The 13,207-nt window shown below is 40.6% G+C and overlaps 1 protein-coding gene across 1 annotated transcript in view; it reads right to left on the reverse strand.

Annotated features, from left to right (window-relative positions):
• Nucleotides 1-11,163, reverse strand: part of LOC132499845 (uncharacterized) — a 44,770-nt gene extending 33,607 nt beyond the window's left edge. Inside the window, 3 exon segments of the mRNA XM_060114543.1 lie at nucleotides 2,898-3,023; nucleotides 4,761-4,945; nucleotides 11,057-11,163. Of these exon segments, the coding sequence (XP_059970526.1) occupies nucleotides 2,898-3,023; nucleotides 4,761-4,945; nucleotides 11,057-11,163 (418 nt within the window).
• Between the last annotated feature and the right edge of the window lie 2,044 nt (nucleotides 11,164-13,207).

Raw genomic sequence — 13,207 nt, forward strand, 5'->3', positions numbered from 1 at the left:
CCCAGGAGCTGGTTTATAGTATTTGTATTGCCTTGACCTGTTTTTGTACAATAAGCCCTATTGTTTGGTTATTTGGCAGGGGAAGTTTGTGGTAAGGGTTCTTGCTGGTGATTCCAATCTGGTGATACCAGGTTGCAGAGGCTGGTGCTAAATTGCCACTATCACTTTGTTGTTGGTAGGATTACCAGATTTAACAAATAAAAATACAGGTCATCTAGTTAAATTTGAATTGCTGATAAACAACCAATACTTTTTCAGTATGTCCCCAATATTGTCATATTTTACCTGGCAACCCTAGCTGTTGAGAAGGAAAATGTGGCTCTTTTAAAATTGACAAGCCTTTTTCAAGCTTTGCCCTCCACCTTGAAAAGCTCTCAGATGGCCCTTTGCATAATTTTATTATGAATTCTTTCTCAGCAGGGGTAGGACTGTGATCTTTCTGCCTCACAGTTGCTATTTATTATCTGTTTGTTAACTGGCCCATTTCCATTTAAACTCTGGGCTGGTATTTGTCTAAGAAGTCTTCCTAGCCTGTCAAATGTCACCTGTGTATGTCAAGGGCCAACTCTCAGGCAAAGTAATATGTGGTGCACACTGACGGTAGGCATCAAATACTGGTGAAAATAGAAAAGTGAATAATCTCAAACCGTACTGTGTTTATATTTTTTACCTCAGCCTTTTTTTATTTCTTGGACTTAAAAAACTTTTAAAAACAGTATTTTAGGTCAAATGAAAGTGCAAAACAGAAAATCAGTGTCAGACACATCTTGTCACAGAATTTTTGGCCTTTTTTTAGTGCTCTAAACACTAATTCAAATTACCCTGAAAATGTGTCCTCTGGTGGCTGTGGAGAGAATTAGCAGTTGGTATAAATGTCAGGAACTGGCACAGCTGATGCCCAGCTTCTGAGTCTCTTAATCCACCTAAATTCACACCAGCTCTATTTTTATGAGCCTTTCACATAATATGGCTACTTTAAGGATTTAAGACAAGCCAATGTGTTTGAACAATTCTTGACTTTAGTGTTTCCAATATATTTAACAATAAAAAACAGCTGAGGACACTTGGCAGTAGAATCAGTACTGGGGGAAATCAGTTGAACTTTAGATAAAAATCTGGTTTATCCATTAAAATTAGGCCCTTTCACCAATTGCTGATTTAGAAAGCCACATTTTCCAGTTTTGGGCACAGATTGCTCAGTTTCTATAGGGAACACATTCTCGGGGTAGAAAGGAGGGAGATATTTTCAATGGTTGTTTTGGGAGATATTTTCAATGATTGTTTTAAGTTAAAATAATTTCACGTACCACAGAAGAAACCAGTGGACAGCCCTGGTAGCTTAGCACAGAATGAACCCTAGGCCAAAGTAAGAAGAAATTTGTTTTCTTTACTCTCTGCCTTTCTATTCTTCTCTGCCATTGAGTCCTGCCTGGGGCCTCCATAAAAGGCCTAGAAGAACTGAAAGTGGAGGTGGGGAGAGTACAGAAAAGGGGGGCTGCTTAAAACTCATGTCTGGCCCAATAAACTTGTCAAGTTTGAGGATTCTGTATTACTTTACGTTTAATGCAGCCTCTCCAGTTTCTACACTGAGTCTAAATCTCCTATTTGCTCAGCTGATCACAGTAAGGTTCTGTTTGGCAGATCAAGTTTGCAGATGCAAACTCTAGAAGCCAGTTGTCTTTGAAAAGAGGAACAATTTTCAAGGCCAAGGCTTGTACCCTTTAAGTCCAGCCAGTTGTTTTCAAAAGTGGGTGACCTACATCTCCATGAGTAACAGACCAGAGCGTAGATGAAATGGTAAACCCTCTACTAGAAAAACAATTCAAAGAAAACATTTCCACTTCCTCATCCTCCGTCCACATCACAATTCACTGTAACTGGCTTCCATCTCTGCTACTCTTTTGAGAGAGTCCTACAAAGCTGGCAATGACAGCCTGATGGCTGACCCCACAGTCTGGTTTTTAGGACTCACCTTTCTTGATGTTTCACGTCCACACAGGAAACCATCCTCTCCTAATTAAAATGTTTTTTCCTGTGGGCTTTCCTAACACTATCCCTTTCTTTTCTTCTTCAGTCTCTTTGGTTCCTCCTTCTTGTTCCTCTCATGGATTCTTGTTCCATGACCTTCCTGTTAAATGTAAGTGTTCCCAGGAACCCATTTCAGGCATCTCTGGCTTCTCCTAGTCATTTCGATTCATTACTATGGTTCAACTTCCACATTCATACTTCAGCTCATACCTGCTCCTGAGCTTCAAAACCAGCTCCCGCAAAACATTCACACCTGGGTTTTAGCAAACTCTCCTCACATACCTTGTGTCCTAGACTCAATGTTACCTTCCCCTCTAAAGAGGCCCCTCCTCTTTCATTCTGTTTCAGTTAACAGCCTCCTCCCTGAGCCCGAGGAAGTCATTTTAATTCCACCCTCACTCTCTCACTCCAATATCCAGTCTTCAAATCCTATTAATTCCATTCTGGAAATCCTTGCCCAACTGCTCTCACTCACCCACATGTGGCATACCCTTCTAAAGGCCATAATAAGGTCAGTCAGTCTGTGTTTAGCAAAGTGAGGCTTGTCCCTGACAGGACAATGAACATGAATGGAATCATCATTTGTTCTCAATAAAAGCATACATATTATAAAAAGGCCTGAATTATACAGCCCTCTAACAAATTTCCCTTAAGATAAAGTCATATCCTTCACATTTTATTTTTTGTAACAAAGAACCACAGTAAAGAACGTAAAATTTATTACTCACATCCTTACAACTAGCTAAGGTTATTTAAATAATTATTCATTTTATTGGGAGCTGCCCTAAAAGACCCACTGGGTTTAAAAAAATATATTGGGGTTTATAAGAATGTTCAATAGATGTTTTGTTTTCTAGGTAAAAATACCTGGTGCTTGTTTTCTAGAAGAGGTGCTTCCCAAGTCCACGTGTCATACAGCACAGCGAATCTGTCCATACCTGCATGGGCCCATCCCCAGTCCTGGTCAATATTTGACTCGCTGCCCTCTTTGTGACCTGGTATAGAAATGGATGAAAATGACCAGAGACAGGCCTCTCTATGAAGCTATTCCTAGTAGAAATGGACCCCTCAGATTGTCAGCTCCCTCTCAGGAAGGAAAACACTGAATGGGTAACTGGGATTCCTGAGAATCGGTTAAAGAGCCATGGGCAAGACCAGGTGCTAAGTTCATACTTGCTGGCTTTTAAATCAACAGAGCTTTTGTTTTTACTTTTAGTTTTAAAAGACTAATTTTAGAAATATAACCAAAATTCAGTTAACATGAAATATTTACTAAAATGTCTGCAAACCTGTAATTTAAAGGCAAAACACACATTTCTCCTTCGGTAAAAACAGGTCCCTGGTGGTTTAACAACAAACCCAGTTTAACCTGCTGTATCAATTGATGCCAGCCAAGTCAACATTTTTCAGGGAAATTTCTAAGATATTCCTTAATTATGTTAATTACTAACTTAAATCAATGAGTGTAATCATTGCCATTATTCAGCTAAAATATTTTCCCACTATAGTACTGTAGGTTTTCACTGTCGACATCATTATTGCTTAAAATTTTAAGTGGTCTATTTCAGAATAAAATATTCAAAAGTAAGAGATTTTCAGGTTTAATAATTATCAAGTATATGGTGCGTACTTGAACAAGAGAAAGCCTTTGGTCAGGAATTTCTATAGCAGCAGTTGGGAAATCATTTTACAATGGATGACCGTATACTCACTAGCTCAGCGAGAGATGCTCATGTGACTAAGTATTTCACTCAAAGTAAGTTCTTAAAAGATGGAAATAGTCGAATTGTAGCATAAACTAACATCAGGAAAAATGATGCATTAGTATGTAGGATGACCAGTAGAGATAAAAGCTAAGAGCTGAAATGAAATGCCCTGGAATGTTGGATGCCAGCACTGCATCCCATGATTCAGATCCCAAATGGTCTGTGGCAAAGACAGGACAAAAAATTCAATCTAATACTAAATTAATTCTGTCTGGGATCTGAAAGGTTAGCTGTCAAACATTCTTAGAGCAGCCTTTTATAACAATATGACCATGAATTATCCTTAATTAAAGTCTACATATATTACAAAATAGCACAAACTCTTGCTAAATTTCCCTCCAGGTGTTGCAACGTGTCTAGAAACTCTAAGTTCTTTCCAAATGCAATGCTAATATAGTCATATTATTCCAATAGGAATATTCTTACCTCATCTATTTCTAAAATTGGATAAATTTGAGTGATGCCAAAAGGAAGAGAGAATACAGATTACGGGTTATTTGATTACCCTGACTAATGATTTCTCCCTCTGGGGCTTGTCTGGCATTTTCCTACCCAGGGCTTTCTGCATCTTGGTGGTTTTCTGTTAGGAACTCAGGAATATCTCTGCTTCCAACTGCAGTTTCCCCAAGGTCAATCACCTTTTTTGTCACTTAGAAAAAAAATCATTAATTTCCCTCAGGGCCCTGCACCCAGTGGGTAAGGCAGAAATGCCACTGGGCAACAAGTAGAGTCTAAACAACAGTAAGAACTATAACCAAGTTACAGTCTCCAACAAATAGGGGACCTGAGCTGGAAACAAAACTGTATCTTTTCTAAAATGGTGTGTGTTGAGGAGGTGTATATGCTTATTGAATTTTCAGATACTATTGTATATGCCTGTATATTTTGAGGTGGGAGGTGTTAAATAGAGCCCTTAGTGGTTTTTGTCTGTTTGGCTGGTTGATTTTAAAAAATCTGACTTCTGACCTTTTTCTTTCTCAGTGTAATGGCTGGCCACAAGCAGCAGTTCTGTCTCTAGTTCCTTCAGATCATTCAAGGCTTCATCATACATGACATACACTCCTTGCTGGTCCTGGGTGTGGACGTAACCAGCGTCCATGCTGTAGTAGTCATCCTGGTTCTCCACTTCCAAGAACTCTGTGAATTGGACACTTTAGACCTGGGAAAGAAAGCCAAGCCTGGAAGTTACTGGAAGAGGGAGAGCTATATTTTGCCAGCCCAAACGGACAAAACAGCAGGCTTCTGTTCCCACACAGTGGGCTGTCAGCAAGCAGCTATAGACATGATGAATGTATAAAGAGCTATATGTAGAGAAAAAAGATATTAGCAAAGAATGTCAGGGAAGCATAGCTCCTTAGATAGATAACTAACTAAATTTTATGATTAACTCAGGATTATCTGGAAAAAGGTAGACAACAGAGCCAAGTGCTAAAGGTGGTCTCTGAAGCCAGAGTGCCTGTGTTCAGGTCTTGGCTCTGCCAGGATCTCACCTTAGGCAAGTCACGCAGCTACTCTTAGCCTCAATTTCCTCATCTGTAACATGGGCACAGTGGAGACATTACAATGGTTGTTGTAGGGAGTATATGACACCATGAATATGAGGCCCTTGAGATCTATAAACATTAGCTGTTAAAGATATTTTTCTTTTAATCTTATAAATACTTCTAAAATGCATTAACACAATCTCATGTCTTAGTAATATACTGGGTTGAATGTGTCCCCCCAAAATTCATGTCCAATTAAATCATGTGAATGTGGCCCTATTTGGAAATACAGTCTTTGCAGATGTACACAAATTAAGATGAGGTCATACTAGATTAAGGTGAGCTCCAATCCAATGACTGGTGTCCTTATAAAAAGAGGAAATTTGGAGACAGATACATAGGGGAGAAGGCCATGTGAAGGCAGAGGCATAGATTGGAGTGATGCATCTACAAGCCAAGGAACACCAAGGATTGCTGGCAACTACCAGAAGCCAGAAGAGGCAAGGAGGATTTTCCCCTGGAGCCTTCAGAGACAGCATGGCCCTGCCAACACCTTGACTTTGGACTTGTAGTCTCCAGAATTGTCAGAGAATAAATTTCTCTCCCAGGTGTTGTGAGCCACTCACTTTGTGGTACTTTGTTATGGCAGCCCTAGGAAACTAATATAAGTAATTTGAGTATTCCAATCATAATTTTATTTTTTAGATGACCAAGGGCCTATTGCTTCCTGAGAATCATTATTCTAATAATAATTCTCATAATTTCAAACTTCTCTACCATTCTCCCCACCTCCAATGCCCAGCCTCCCTCAGTCTCAGCTGACACCCCTCCACTTCTCCACTCACACACAAACCCACCACACTCCCGCCCCTCCTTTCCTGCTCCCTCTGCGCTGTAGGAGCTGATTCCACTCCCCTTCTCTAAGGCCATTCCCTCCCCCTCTGAAGCATCTCTTCTCCTTGGACATCCAACTCACCTCAACCAGATATTTCCCAATTGGCACTGAAACATGCTCACAGCCCTCTGATTTTGAAACATCCTCACATGCTTCCCCAGGTTCCACCTTACATCTCTCCTCCTTCTCACAGTCCAACCTCCTAAGATGTCATCTGTACCCACTGTCTCCATCTCTTCACCTCCTGCTCCTCATCCATTCCCATCTGGCTCTTGTCTCCATCAAGCCACCTGAACCATTTTCACTAAGACCAATAATGACCTTTGCTCCACATCCAGCAGACTTTCTTTAGTCATCTTATGTAATCTCTCAGGAGCATCTGACACAGTTTAGCACTTCCTGCTCATATTCTTCTTGCTCTCACCAATTTTCCAGCCATTTCTTCTCTATCAGGTCATTAAATGGTGGCCACACTCAAGCCCCAGTCCTAGGACCTCATCTTTTCTTCCTACAGTCCTTCCTTAGGAGATAGTACACTTTCACAGCTGAGATTACCATATTTAGACCATTTGCTCCCTAATTTATATCTCCGATCCAGACCTCCTAGAGCTCCAGACACACATATCCAATTACCTATTTAGCATCTGTTCCTGGGCATCTCAAAGGCCCCTCAAATTTAACATGATCAAATCGTGTGATCTCCCCCACGAACCAAGGCCACCTCCAGCTTCCCCATTTTAGTAAATAGCACCACCACCCATCCACTTCCTCTAGCATTAAACATTCCTGATGTCTCTTTCTGCCTCACCCTACATGTCCAATCTATCACAAAGTCCTGTTGACTTTACTTCCTATCTCTCAAATCCATCCAATTGTATGCATCTCCACCACCCACCACCCTAGTCCAAGCTGTCATTAGCTTGCACTAGGACTAGTCTAGGAACTTCTAAACTGGCCTAGCCTCTTAATTGGTCTGTCCACATCCCCTCTGGCCTGGGCTTATTCTCCCTTCCATTTTACTCACTACTGGCAGAGGATCTTTTAGAAATGGAATTTAGATTATGTTATCCCTTCTCCCCTTTAATATCCCAAGGGGCTTCCCATTGCTCACAGAACGAAGCAAAACTCCATAAAAGGACCTACGTGGTCTGGCCCCTGCCTATCTCTCTCCAGTGGTTTTGAACCAAATGTGATTTTTCCCCTCAGAGGACATTTGGCCATGTCTGGAGACATTTTTGGTTGTTATATTGGGGGAAAGTGCTACTGGCATCTAGTGCGTGGAGGCCAGGGATGCTTCTAAATATCCTATGGTGCACAAGACAGCCTCTCACAATAAAGAAGTATCGGGCCCAAAATGTTAATAGTGCCAAGTTGAGAAACTTTGGGCTACTTTCATTTTGCATCACTTTCCTCCTGGATCACTGTGTCCCAGCCATTCATGTCTTCTTTTGATTTCTTGTGGGTGCCATGCTCCCTCTTGGCCACAGGTCCTTTGCATAGGCTATCTATACCATCTTCATGGAATTGCTGGAGCATATAATTCTATTTTTAATTTTTTGAGGAACCACCATACTGTTTCACACAAGCAGCTGTACCACTTTACATTCCCACCAACAGTACACAAGAGTTCCAATTCCTCCACATCCTCACCAACATTTGCTATTTTATATATATATATATGTATGTATATGTATTTCTTCTTAGTTGTTATATTCATGAGTCATTTAAACTATGGAACCAATAGATCCCAATCTTTTATCCCCCATCTATTAATTCTTATAACATAAAAACTTTGTTAAGTAATCAGTTGTTGGATAGAATCCATTTATCTATAAATTTTAAGCAGTCATTATATCCTGGCTCTCGGGAGACATGTCATTTGGTTTGTGTATGTGGCATTGCCTATTGTATAACCACAGGAATCCCTCTGGAACCTTCACAAACAGGGCAGATGATCACCTGTGGGGATGGTTAATTGTCATTATCAGAAAGGTAGATCAGGGGTACTCTGTGGGCCCTTTCGATTCTCCGGCTCTGATTCCGTTTTTACGTGCTGTTGTAAGTAAACCAGGTGATTAAATACTTAATCTCCCTGAAGAGACTCCTCTTTAATGAGTTTCTCATTCAATTATAGATTTTTTATTTAAGCTGAAACTTAGAAATCTTCTAATAAGTAAAACCATGAGTGTTTCCAAATAATAGCTATGGTTCATAATATTCCATCAAGAAGATATTTCATTGTTAAACATTTTTCTGATAGGTGGTTGTTTTTGGTTTGTTTTGCTCTTTACTACTCTTTTTTTTTTTTTTTTTTTTTTTGCTGCGTTGGGTCTTCGTTGTTGAGCACAGGCTTTCTGTATTTGCGGTGAGTGGGGGCTACTCTTCATTGCAGTGCGTGGGTTTCTCATTGCAGTGGCTTCTCTTGTTGCGGAGCACAGGCTCTAGGCATGCAGGCTTCAGTAGTTGCAGCACATGGGCTCAGAGTTTGTGGCTTGCGGGCTCTAGAGTGCAGGCACAGTAGTTGTGGCCCATGGGCTTAGTTGCTCTGCAGCACATGGGATCTTCCTGGACCAGGGATTGAACCCGTGTCCCCTGCATTGGCAGGCGGATTCTTAACCATTGTGCCACCAGGGGAGTCCCTGCTTTTTACTATTCATTAGGCATAAAACTTTTTAATAATTAGGAGCTTCCTTTGATTAGGAGTTCCAAAAGTGAACATATTGTTTTTTATGAAATGATAGGCACCGGTGGAAAACAGAAATGATGCTGAGAAAATTACATGTAACATACAAAAATTAAACAGTTTGCTTAGATTTATAAACTAGCATGTCAGCTTCTGTTGGCATTTAGCTCCTATAGTCTGTTATGCAAAATGAGCTCTCCTCTGAGGAAAAGAGGGACAACTTAATGAGGTATGTTTTATCCACTTTACTGGAAAAGACCTTTCTTCCCTAGTGTTCTTGTACAGGGGAATTTTCTGAGACTTTAAAGAAATGGCTACCGGATTGAGTTCTGAAGCTGATGGAAAGCAGTAACAGTGTCAGGATGCCGACTGTAATGTCATCATCTACTTAAATGGTCTTTTTTTTTCTACTTTCCCCACCCCCAAGTCATGGTTCAAGCCCTTTATATAGACATACATATTTCTTTCCTTTCCCTCCCTGACTTCCTGTGTCTGAAATGTACACTTATGTCCACAGGAGATGAACTGTGAAGACGAGATGGCCAAACTACCTCACATAGGGTTATGGCTCAGTCACTATAATATTTCCTTTTTATTTTCATTTCTTCCACAGCCATGTGGAAGACCTTCCTTCTAATGTTTTTGTGGTATAGAGAGTTGATCCTTCAATATGATTCTTGGAGGAGTGGCAAGAAAAGGATGGCAATAATTACCTGTTTGACTAAGGTATAATCTGATCTTTGGGATGATTCATATGTTTTTAAGCCTGCAAATTAACTGATGCCAAAATAACTGTTTGAGTATAGTAACTATAGGAAAATTGGTGCCCATCATTAATTCTTTTCACTCTATTGATTTCTGCCATCATTTGTTAGTAAAAAGTTTAGGCCTTTTGGCAATGTAGACAATACTTCTCTGGCCAGCCTGCCATTTTCTAAATCATCTTTTCATTAATTTCAAATAATAAGTAGTAGTAGTACTACTACTACTACTACTATAACCCAGTCTAAGAACTCATCAAACTTTGTTGGGTGACTGACCCAATCCTTTGGCTACAATCTTTTAAAACGAAAATAAAAAATATCTTCTAGTCTCTGCCTCACCTGCAGAGTGATACTTTATCATAGCTATTTTATCATAGCTATTTTTTCTGCATTTGAATAGCATGATATACGTTGCAAAGCACTTTCATTTATATTGTCTGTCTGTGACCTCACAACCATTCTGTTACGAACAGAACATTTCTTTTGTTCAACAAACATTTACTAGATACCTAAAATTAATTTATCACTCAGGCAGAGCCCACTGCAGGACTAGTTGCTTTCTAGGCCTCTCTCTTCTAGCAGTGACCCAGGGATCCAGGATGTTTCTATTTTGTGGCTTGACATGCTGGAGCGTCATGGATTGGCTCTTACATGCTTTGGACTGGAAGTGACACATCTCATTTCTGTTCACAGCCCTCTGGCGCCTCCCAACTGCAAGGGCCTAGGATGTCTGGAGAAGCTTTGGTGTCAAACCATTAGCCATTCTATCTATGTTTCTTACTTATTTATTTAATGTCTCTTTCCATTAAATAGTTCCATGATGGCAAGGATTTGTGACAGTTTTGTTTAATGCTGTATCCCTAGTGCCTAGTATATTTATTGGTCAGAACATTTGTGGGGTGAATGAATGGGAGGATGAATGAATGACAGGCTCACAGCCTGTGGGAGTAGATAAGCCAACAGTTTTAGAATGAGCCAAGTGCTGTAATGTAGGTAGACAAGTCATAGGGAGAAGCACTCAGCTATGCAGAGAGATGTAAGAAAGACTTCTCAGAGAGGTAATGTTTGGATGGACTTGAATAGAGCAGGCCTTTATCAAGGAAAGAGGAGGTGAGGGACAGAAGGGCCATTATGCACAAGACCCAGAGGCATGAACAGCTCTGTCCATTCAGAGTAAGGCCAGGCCCAGCTCTGTAAGAATGAAGGTATAGGGACAGTGGGGGGGAAGTGAGGTCTGAAAGTTTGGCAGGGGCCAGCTTGCGCCCAACCTTGTCAACTTCACCAAGGAGCCTGAACTTTATCTTGTGAGAAACAGAAAATTCATAAAGACTTCAAGCAAGGGAATACATGTGATCATGTTTGGGCAGAGATCTGGAGACATTTATAAAACAATGAGGAGTGCCATTTTCTTATTTAAAATTCTGTTCCTCGCCCACCTTGGAATTAGTCCTGCGTCCTGAGGAGAGCCTAGCCTTGCACGGTCCGCTTTTTTCTGCAGCCTCATCTCCCACTGCTTGCTCACCACAGTCTCTGCTACCAGCATGTCGAGTCCAGGCAGATCCTGAACACACTGTGAGGTGTCAAGCCTATGTGTCTGAAGAGACAGGCTCAAGGTCAAACAGCCAGCAGAAGCCTGCTGTCTCTCATTCTGGGGCCCTTTCTACCCTGCCACAGGCTTAAAGTAGGCACATGGCAAAGTGTCCATGACACGTTGTAGGGGCCTTCCTTTTCTGGTATTATCACTGAGCAAACACGTGTTAACACTGGCCCCAGACTTTCCTCATGGGATCAAACACACTGGGCCCAGGGAAGAGGGTCTCCATCTCAGGGGCTTCTTCGATGTTAGCTCCCCTGGCTGGTAAGCCCAGTGATCTTGCTCCCAGTAGCCTCAGCCCTGGCCTGGTGAGATCAACCAAATTAGCATCTGTTCCTTCCATCCTCTACATGGGAAAGAATCACATAGTTATTCTGGACATTCTAGATTAAATGCTGACATGGTCACATACATGGAGTGCAGTAAACCACATGGTCCTATTAAAGACCCTGAAAGAAGGCCACTTCCTTGAGTTTCTCACGCTGAAGTAGTAGCTGCTGGCAGCTTCTTAAGGGTGATGTTATTCCTATCATTTATGAGAGCATAGGAAAGAAATACTGTATTACCCTTGAGAAGCTCCTCCTACAATTAATGGGACAGGATAGGATTTGTCTCCCCTCTCCTCCTTCATTTTCACCCCACCCCATCACAGAACAAACAAACTGGGAGATGGGCTCAGTGGTAAGAAAGATCTTTTTTTAATCTACAGCTGTGGTATAAGACAGGCTGGATATTAGCACAGAAAGATGTGTTTGTTTTATGGGTGTGTTTGTTTCCAAAGTGTCTTAACCCTCCTCTCCAGCTCCACTGAGGAACATACTAACTGGACTTGACGAACCATGAACTAGGATCAAGGGAAGAGGGCAGAGGGGTAAAAAGGGAAGTCTGTGTATGGTGAGGAGATGGGAGGGGGGGAATCGTTAGGGAAGGAGACCAAAAAGAGGAGTCTCCCAGATACTGAGTGAAAGTTGGACTCGAGGTGACTAGGTAGGAGAAATAAGGAAATGTTTTCTAATATCTAGAGCTGAACTGTTCAATACAGTAGGCTCTAATCACATGTGGCTATGGAGCACTTGAAATGTGGCTTGTCTGCATTGAGATGTGCTGTACATATAAGGTACACACTAGATTTTGAAGATTTAGTATGAAAAAATATTTATCTCATCCATGATTTCTTTATATTGATTACATGTTAGAATGATGATATTTTGGATACATTGGGTTAAATAGATAACATTATTAAAATTAATTTCATGTTTCTTTATACTTTTTATAATGTGGCTACTAGAAATTTTTAAATTATACCTGTGGTTTGTGTTATATTTCTACTGGACAGCACTGCTCCAGACTGCATATTAACAATAGTTGATAATAAGATTTCATACCCTTATAAGACATGACAATCATAAGTCAGGGGTCATACAAGCTTAAAATATGTCTTATTTAGCAGCTAACTAGATTGTATTTTTCACATTTGTCAAGTTAGTATCTTTTAAGAAGATAAAATCCATATTAAACCCCACCTTCAGGAATAAACCTTCTAGAGACTGAGATGAAAATATTGCAAGAGTGTCTGCAACATTTCAAGAAAATGTATGCATTTTCAACTTTAGTCCCAAAGAAAGGGATTTAATATGAATTTTTTAGACTATAGAAAAACATAATCAAGAGATAGTAAAAGCACCAAGGGACAAGTAGGTTTTGGGAGGGATAGATTTTTCCCTGTTTCAAATTTTTTTCTACATTTGTTTTTTAACCTATTTTTTAAATTGGGGTTTAGAAAACAGGAAAGAGGCAAAAAAAAAAAAAAAAAAAGTACCTCTAGCAATGTCAAGGAGGGTCTTACAAGTTTCTCTGTAAGGACATGTGGTTCTCAGGATAACAGAAAGGGCCCCTCTTGCTCTGTTCACTATCAAGTGGACAAACCAGCAACTGAAATGCCTTCCTTCCTTCCTAATATGGTTTCCAGGGCTGAGTGTTCCCTGCCCATGTC

This window comes from Mesoplodon densirostris, chromosome 12 (genome assembly GCF_025265405.1).
Source record: "Mesoplodon densirostris isolate mMesDen1 chromosome 12, mMesDen1 primary haplotype, whole genome shotgun sequence".
In the NCBI taxonomy this organism is placed as follows: domain Eukaryota; kingdom Metazoa; phylum Chordata; class Mammalia; order Artiodactyla; family Ziphiidae; genus Mesoplodon; species Mesoplodon densirostris.